Consider the following 9,155-nt stretch of genomic DNA (forward strand, 5'->3'; position numbering starts at 1 on the left):
ATAATGTAAGAGTGTATCAGTCACATAATTGATATATATAAGAGAGAGTATATAAGTAAATCATGCCTGTTTCATTTTATAAGCATGATACTCAAAGTGGATTTGTAGTATATTAGATATAGGACATGAGCATTTCATACATCAATCAATAAATATTGAAGTAAGAATGAGTGTACTGACAATATATTTAATAATAATCAATAATCAATTAATAATTTATTTTGAAGTAAAACAACCGTGTTTCATTTTATAAGTATGATATACTACATATGACATGAGTGTGGTTCAAGTAGTAAAAATACTTGAAGTTAAGACATATGTGTATGATCAATAGTACATCTAGCATCAATCAACGTTCTATGTATATCAGCAATCTATATCCACATATCAATAAACTTTTAAACATATCAATGGAACATCAAATGTATATCAATAAATATTAATTAACTTTAAAAAATGATAATAGTATATTAGCATGCAGTATATCACATATTAATCAACTTTTAAGTATATCGATAATATACAACAATTTTTTTTCACACGCGTTTCTCTCTCTTTTCTTTGGTTGGTTTATTTAGCTTTTTCTCTCTCTCTCTTTTTTCCATCTAGTTTCTGGTGATTGGATTGTGATTATGGAAATTTGTTTGATAAAATATCATTACAATTTAATTTGAGTAAACTAGTTGTATATCAAGTATATCAACATTATAAATCATATAAAGAATATAAAAAGTATAATCAGTATTCGTAGTATATATACATGAATGTATCATTATAAAGTATATCAACTATATATTAGTTCAAATATATCAACAATATTAACGCGTGTATTATTATAAAGTATATCAATAATATGTTAGTCAAGTGTGTATCAGCTACATAAATTAGAGTATCACTGCAAAGTATATCAACTATATATCAATATTATATTTTAATCATAGTATATCAACAGTACATATTTTAAAATTAAGTTAGAAAATATTTTGTGCTTCATTGCTTTCATCATTCTTTGCCCTCTTTATTTGTTTCTTGGTTTCTTCTTTTTGAAGTATTTGATGGAGATGGACAATAGATTGATGTAAAAGTTTGGGAATGATTTATAAAGTTTGAAAGAAAAAATGATGAAAAGTTTGGGAAGAAGACAAAATGGTAGAAAGTTGGGAAGATGAAAAGTGTAAAGTTTACTATGGTAAAATGAAACTCTAAAAGTAGGAAACTTAAGCGTCTTTGGAACTTAGCTTTTGTCATTTTTGTAAAACCCAAATGTTTGTGCTACGGACTTAGTTTTTGAAATCTAATTTGCCATTCTTATAAGTAGCCCAATTGACATGTTGTATCATTTTTTACCATAACTTTTTTTTTCTTCCATCAATTTAGGCTAAATAAATCTACCGATTAAAAAAAAAAAGCAAATAGAATTGTTTCAAACCACACGAGTACTGGCAAAAAAAAAAAAAAAAAGCCTCCTACACAACTAAGCTTGATAAGTACAAAAAATTAATAATGGTTTGGGTTGGTTTGACAGGCGAATATGATGTGGTTGGACAGGCGAGTATGATGGCTATCTCTCATCCATACGAGGTGAAGATTAAGAAACTTTGACTATTTTAGAAGGATTGGCTAATACTCTTCCGTTAGTACATGGACAAATGGTTATGGAGTATGGTTGTTTAGAGGTGATTAATTTGTTGAACTATGCGATAATTGATCTTGAGGTGAATATCATTATTAACTCAGGTTGTTAGCGTTGTCGTGGAGAAGTTCTTTCGCTCCTACCACGTCGTTACAATGACCTTACACGTTGTCCTACTCAAAGCTGCCATGGATAGTCGTCTGGATCTTCTCCATAGCCCTTATCTTGAGTTTTTGCTCTCACGATTGTCCAAAGATAAGATCTTGTGATCTTTTTGTTCTTATTATTTTTAAAAAAATATCAATCGACTCTCGACACAGTTTATAAAAAGTATCATCCACTAATAGTAGGTCAGAAATTCAGAAATTTTATTATTTAATTTAAAAAAAAATTATAGATTCTCTCTCTCACTTTTTCCTTTGTTTTTTTTAAAAAGTATCAAATAAATCGCAAAGTGTAAATTTAATCCGGAGGGGTCAGTTAGTTTGTTCCAAGGTCACTCTGCAATACGGCAATACCTGTTTTCAATCGTGGCCGTTTCAACGGCACGTTGGTTGTTATGCCAACGTGGGCCGGATCGTGGGGAATAAACCGAACCCGGTTTTTTCTCTTATCAATAATATAAGAGCTTTAAATACAATAGAAAACTCAGTACTCGAAATCGAAACCCTACTCTCTGCTTCTTCTTCTTCCCGCCCGCGTTTTTTCTCCGTCTCAAACTTTCTTCCGATCATGGAGACGCCTTCTCTCGACCAAGAAATGGCAAAGAAAGTGATTCGTCAGGTCAAATGCGTTTAAAATCTATCTTCATTTCATGCTCTAGTCGATAATTTCTAATTGTTCATCGGTTTGATGTTTCTTCTGCAGGTCGAGTTCTATTTCAGTGACAGTAATCTTCCTAGAGATTGTTTTCTTATGAAAAATATTAACGAAAGCCCTGATGGAAGTATCCTTCACTTTCTGATCATACGTGTTTATAACGCTTTTCCTTTTTGGTTATGTTTAATTTGCTTTCAAGATTGATGGTCTCTTTAAGTATTGCCTATTCCCATTTCGGGTTTTGTTTTTGGTTTAAAATCTAATTTGGATTAGTATTATTGTGTTTGGATACTTTTCGAAAGTCTTTCGTTGATCTTAACTGTGCAATTACAGTGGTCAATTTGTCTTTAATCTGTACGTTTTCTCGGATGAGAAGCCATCTCGAATTGAAACACGAGACTAGACCAGATGAGATTCCAGAAGATATTATCAAGGCGGTTGGTGAAACTCTAAGAAGCTCTTCGACTGTTAAAGTTTCTGAAGATGGTCAGTTCTTTCGCATACTAGTGATGTAATTCGTTATTTATCTTGGTGCTGAGTAGTTGTGGAATTTTTATTTGTTATTGTGTAGCATGAAATGCAGAGTTTGGAGTTATGGAAAACCAACCCATTTCTACCCATTAATGTATCTTTATTACTATATTCGTTATTTGTTATTGCTATTGTTGCATTACACAATTTCATGAAAGAAGAAGAAAACGACTAAGTAGGAGTGAAAGTTAAGGTTTAAATTTTGTGAAAAGGTTGGTCTAAATGTTGACATCATTTGTCCTGAAAAAATCGTGAAAGTCTAGCAAATTAATAAATTAAAATATCGAATGTCATAAGTTCTCATGTTAACTGCTTACATTGAAGATGCAGAATGGTAGAATCCTTAGATATATCATAATGCTTATGAATTTATCAAAATACCTCATTGTTCAGAATTTCAGGATAGCTCTTGCTCTACAATTAACTTTTGTATCTGATTCCAATTTACGAATTGTTCTGGACTATAATATTATTATATTGAATTTGGGTTTGCATGGTCCAGGGAAGAAGGTTGGTAGAGCTACTGAACTCCCAAAGCCTGAGGAGTTGATAGAACAATTGGATGATAGAACCGTAGCTGCATCACCATTCCCATATGATGTCAAGCTTGAAGATGTTCATGCTTTCTTTGATCGAGTTGCAAAGGTAGATTTTCTTTTTCATTGATGTTAATTTCTATATTTTATTCCCAATATCCTTGTTGGTATAATTTTACATGCAAATGCTATTGTTTCATTATTGGCTTCAGAATGCCGTTAGTATTAGCTAAGATTACCATGAAGCAGCTCAAGCAGCGGATTCTGTTCTGGGCATGAACGTGCAACCTAAAGACCTTCAAGTTTTTTTTCCCCTCTACTTCCCACCTTGGCTATAAGCTCTTTTGAATAAATTTGTAGAAGTTTTCTCTTCTGAACAATTTCGTAAACAATTGTGGAAGTTTGAACTTGTGAAATGCAATTCTTCGATTCCTCCCAAATTGTGGAAATTTTAAATTGTGAAATGCAGTACCTTGATTCTTCCCATTTTCATTGATCGTCAGACTGTAAACTGATCTTTTAGTTATTTTATTTTGCATTACACATCAAGTACTCGAAATCCTGTTCTGTTAGTCTAAATGAAAGTTCTTATAAAAAAAGGGTGCTGCACTGTAAAAACGTAGTTAAATGCAATTTCCCAATTTCTGATTCAAGAAATTGAAAAAAGCATTTAAAAATAAAAATACCATTATCTGCAGTTAGTCGAAGGAGAAGGTGGTTTTGTGTTGGCGATGGCCACAACGGCTGGCAAAGAAACAAGAAAAAAAAGGGAAGAAAATGAAAAACCAATTCTGAAAGCCTGGGAAGTGAACAGGCACAAGAGAAGGAAATAAAAAAAAAACTATGGGGAAATGGAAAAGATAAGGTGACGATTTGAAAAATGTAATTTAAAATCAAAATTAATTAGGTGGATCATCTTTCGGGAGGACTATATATTTACAACTTTTTTGTTTTTATTTTTCTTTTTCAAATGTTTTCTCCTTCTCACAGTACATTATATGCATGTCCATCATATTCCTTTATAATAGTTTAATTTTGTTTTATGTTTTTGTATCAAATTTAGACTTTAACTATTTATATTTATATTTCAATATTATTTATCAAGTTGAATCTTATGGTAGACGATATGTTGTGATACTCGATACACTAAATTTTGATTTCGACACTCCTTCCGTTTCATGAGTTAACAACCTTGGTTATTATCACTACCCTTTGATATACCTTTTCCTGATTTATATTGTCAAATGTTAGAACTTTCCTACTGATTTTCAGGTCAACAGCGTGAGGCTGCCCCGTCATGTTGCAGATAAGCGGGTATTCTGTGGAACTGCCTTGGTAGAATTTTCTACTGAGGAAGATGCAGAAAAAGTTTTGAAGGAAAGCTTGGTTTATGCTGGTGCCAAGTTAGAATTGAAACCAAAGTATGTATGTTTTGAAATGCATCTACATTCCTTTTGCTTCTAAATCGAATGGTGAACCTCCAGGTGTATCAGTCACAAACTCAATTTAAATAAGAAGCAATAGTCGAAACTTTAAAACCATGCATAAATTGTAAGAATTATAATTACAATACATAAGTTGTTGCAATCTTAAATTCAGATTAGTTTGAAGACTTAAAAGGCCATTCTAAATGCTGTAAACAATCATCAATAGGATTTGCATACTTTTTGATTTCTTCTTCTAACCTTTTTGAAAGGCTTATTGGTAAAACCATTATAGGCTGGCTAAACCAGATTCCATCATATGTTTTGGATATATCCGTTAGTTTATTTCTGTATTATGAAAAATAGTTGGTTATTCTATATTTATTCTTCCAGCCGTCATTAAAGTGTGTCTGATCCTTTATATCTTCTCAAAAGGTGCAAGCCTTGAGGCTTTATTTTTTTTTTTTTCTTTTTTTCCCTGGTGAATTGTGATGGTATTTAAAAAAAATCGTTATACTAATCGGTATCTATATGAAAAGCTTATTGATTACCCAAGCTTTTTTGATAAGATGACATATCAGTCAACTGCGTTTGTAAAGATTATTTCCATTTCAGGAGGGATTTTGATGAGGAGAGAACAAAAGAGACGGAGAAGTTTGAAAGTTCACGCTCAACCTCGGGTGCAAACCGCAATAATAGTTCCCCTGAATCAAGGTATGTAGTACAGGCTTGTATTCTTAGCCATACACTTCTCCTCTTTCACATCACATGATCTTATGCATTATCATTGCAGCTACCCTAAAGGCTTAATTGTCGCCTTTACATTGAAAAGCATGTCATCTGTAAGTTCTGCTGAGGAAAATGGATCTCATGGTGTAGACGCTGCTGATAACACTGTAAGTTCTGCTGAGGAAAATGGATCTCATGGTGTAGATGCTGCTGCTGATAACACTGAATGCAAAACAGATGAAGCAAATAATGACTCTGAGAATGACTCTGAGAAATCTGATAAAATAGTGCTGACGATAAGAGTGGAGGAGGCAAATATGAGTAAAGATGAAGAAATTATGAAAAGTGCTGATGATAAGAATGGAGAGGCTGAAGAGAAAAATGACTCGGGCAATGAAGAAAGACCTGAAGTAGAACAGTGTAAGGATGATCCCATTGACGAACATGAAGAGGCTGAAGAAAAACCCCCAGCTGCTAAATCCAAGAACAATATGAATGTGGTTTCACGTGAGGATTTGAAGGCTGTTTTTCAGAAGTTTGGGAGTGTCAAGGTATCTCATAGGGTCTTCCTCATATACTGTACTCAACATAACGTTTAAAAAATATTTGTTTTATTTTTTTTTTGGTTCTCTACTTTATCCAGTAGTTTTTCGTATGTGTGGGTGGGTGTTTTTTTTTTTTTTTTTGTATTCCCCTATATTCCATTTCAGTTGTATTTTTTTGGTGTTTCCTCCTACAATGGATATTACATGGGGGGGTGATTCTTGTGTTCCATCGTTATGTAGCTTTTTCAAATAATCACTTTGCCTATATTTGTGCTTTTGTTGTTTGTTTCACTTTTCTGTTTTCAGTTCTCATATAAAGCTTTATTCATTCTGACACATCTGTGTATTTTTTTTTTCCCCCTTATCTCTTCTTTGGTTGGGATTGTCAAAGTTCATTGATTTCAAGATTGGAGACGAATCAGGCTATATCAGGTTTGAGGAGCCTGAAGCTGCCCAGAAAGCTCGTGCTACTGCATTACTAGCTGACCAAGGGGGACTGGCTGTGAAGAATTTTATAGCCACTTTAGAACCAGTGTCAGGTATCATACAAAATTTTCAAAATTTTCACTGTTCTTTGAGCAATGAGTAAAGTAATGCTAATAGGTGCTGGCCATGGTGTCTTTCTATTGTTAATCTTGATTGTGCCAAAAGACCTATCATCAATATCAATTGGCATAGTTTCTTCAAAAATTATTTTGTATAATAAACTTGGATGGAACCCGAATTTTATCAACTCCACTCTTCGGAATTGTTGCATCTTTTTTCCCGTTTATATTGTTTCATGATCTGCCTATAACTTTTGCTTCTTTAAAACAGAACTAAAGTCATTAAACGTTGGTATGGTCAATTCCTTGTTCATTGATAACCATTTTGTTTTACTTTTGGATTAGTAATTGACTTGGAGGGAGAGGATGCTTTTGGATTAGTAATTAACATCGTACTGGATGAAACTGAAATTATATCCGTTTGGCAATTTTGGTTAAATTCATTTGATTTCAGGTGAGGCTGAGAAGGAGTATTGGAGTCTACTCCGCAGCAACCAAGAGAAGCATCATCGCGACTTTAAGGGACACCGTGGAAGGTTTGCTTTGTAAATAACCATTTTGTTTTGCTTTTCTGTTTTCTCACAAGTTTTTGTATGTACCTTCTTTAAAAACACACATTTGAATTCGTAGCTGAATTTCAAACACAATTTTAAGAAGTATGTAGTAAAAGCAAGAATAGTTTGAGTGGTGTTTATAAGGGTTTTTTAATATATTATTTAAAAAAACAGAAAATAAAATGGTTATTGAACAGATCTTAAACTACTAGTGTTGTTTGATTCCATTATTATCACTGGATGTTCCTCTTGGTCTCTTTCAATTAAATCTTCCTATGGTTTTCTGCTGCTCGGTATTTCTATAGGGGCGGTAAATTCAATCGAGGTGGAAAGCACGGTCGGTCGAGGGGGCATGACAACCATCGAGGTCGCCCAGACAAAGCTCAAAAGGTTTGAGCCTACTTGAAGCTTGAAAAGCTTGTTTCTTTATGGTCGGCTCTGCTACAATTTTGCTGCAAGACATTTTGGAGGGGGAAGTACTTCGCATCTGGATCTACTGATCTTTTTACTCATCCTCATGTTTAGTCTGTCTCTTATACACATCTAGATGTGTATAAGAGACAGATATATTAGTTATAAAAAAAGCCTAACCAAACCCTGTTTTCCCATTTTAGTTCTCTTTCCCCACTTCAAAATCTTTGCGTGTTAGAGAGGCTGCCAAAAAGGAGTGGCAGTGTAGTGTAGTAGTGAAAAAGAGCACAATGATTTGGTGTGGAAATTTTATGAATGTATTTTGAATTTTGAGATTTTATTCATAAATCTTTCCTAATTTTGATGTATTTGAATTCGTGGTGAGTTTAAAGTGACGGAGATTCAAATGTGTATGTGAATGAATCTATCTTTTTAAATTTGGAAGCTATTTTTGAGAAAAGCCTCTCTGTAGGTAAAAAAAAAAAAAAATTGAAAAAAGCGTGCGAAGAAAATAAATCATCATATTTTTAATGGACTTTTTGCATTTTAAGTATTTATTCTCTGAGTTTGTTATTCAAAATTTGCGATTATACCATATTTCAAAATTTTTATGTAATTGGTCCAATATTGTTACACTGTTTTAAATTAATATGATAATTCAAACAATCTGATAGCAACCCAATTCGTGTGGTTTGGGTTGGGTTATCAACTCATTTGGATTGAATTTGGTTGAAATAAATGAAAATTTTATGAGTTGGATTGATCTATGAATTCACCTAATATAATTCAAATTAACTCGAATCAATCCAAATTTATTATTAACTTTAAAATATATATATTTTTTATTTATAACACAATTATTTATACATATTGATTTTAATTTTATTTAATTCAAATATTTTTTGAATAATTTATTCTTTAACAACTCTTAGAAGTAGTTTTTTACATTTTAGAAAGGAAATTATCACTATATAAATTGAAATTGAGTTGTTAATCTTAGTTCAATATATGAAAATAATTAAATTAGACTTTTATATATTTACGTTTGATTCTTTTTAGAATAAAATTTTAAAGAAATATCCGATTAACCTAAACCAACTCAACCCAAATATTTTATGGTTGGGTTGGGGTTGAGTTCATTTTTTAATAAAGGTTATTTGGGTTGAAAAAATTTACAATCTGAAGTCTTTCAATCTAACCCAATCCATGAATAAAAGTACCCTAAACTTAAATTCAGTTAATGGCCCAAAATAAGAGTACCCTAAATACTCTCGGTGCTCGTTCTGTTATTTATATATAATTTTTCTAATACTGAACGTGAAAAATTATGAGCATAACATAGCCCCTATATTTGTGAGTCATGACCTCCATGAAAGGAAAAAAATATTTAGGTGTTTGATGGCCTTCACATATTTGTGTGCAGTCCAA

General features: G+C 32.4%; 1 protein-coding gene across 1 annotated transcript; it reads left to right on the top strand.

Moving 5' to 3' along the window:
* Positions 1-2,259: 2,259 nt before the first annotated feature.
* On the top strand, positions 2,260-7,838 carry LOC120076643 (la protein 1). The gene is made up of 10 exons (XM_039030524.1): positions 2,260-2,416; positions 2,501-2,579; positions 2,786-2,938; positions 3,486-3,628; positions 4,792-4,940; positions 5,559-5,657; positions 5,737-6,223; positions 6,609-6,756; positions 7,217-7,298; positions 7,622-7,838. The coding sequence occupies exons 1-10, from the start codon at positions 2,366-2,368 to the stop codon at positions 7,710-7,712; spliced, it is 1,482 nt and encodes a 493-aa protein (XP_038886452.1). The 5' UTR covers positions 2,260-2,365; the 3' UTR covers positions 7,713-7,838.
* Positions 7,839-9,155: the final 1,317 nt, after the last annotated feature.

The sequence above is a fragment of the Benincasa hispida genome, chromosome 4, assembly GCF_009727055.1.
Source record: "Benincasa hispida cultivar B227 chromosome 4, ASM972705v1, whole genome shotgun sequence".
In the NCBI taxonomy this organism is placed as follows: Eukaryota; Viridiplantae; Streptophyta; class Magnoliopsida; order Cucurbitales; family Cucurbitaceae; genus Benincasa; species Benincasa hispida.

What these genes read in the sequence shown, in the direction of transcription:
- LOC120076643 (XM_039030524.1), top strand. Translation starts at nt 2,366, where the DNA reads ATGGAGACGCCTTCTCTCGACCAAGAAATGGCAAAGAAAGTGATTCGT. An exon ending in TAACGAAAGCCCTGATGGAA is followed by an intron (nt 2,580 to 2,785) that starts GTATCCTTCACT and finishes GTGCAATTACAG; the next exon opens with TGGTCAATTTGTCTTTAATC. An exon ending in TGTTAAAGTTTCTGAAGATG is followed by an intron (nt 2,939 to 3,485) that starts GTCAGTTCTTTC and finishes TGCATGGTCCAG; the next exon opens with GGAAGAAGGTTGGTAGAGCT.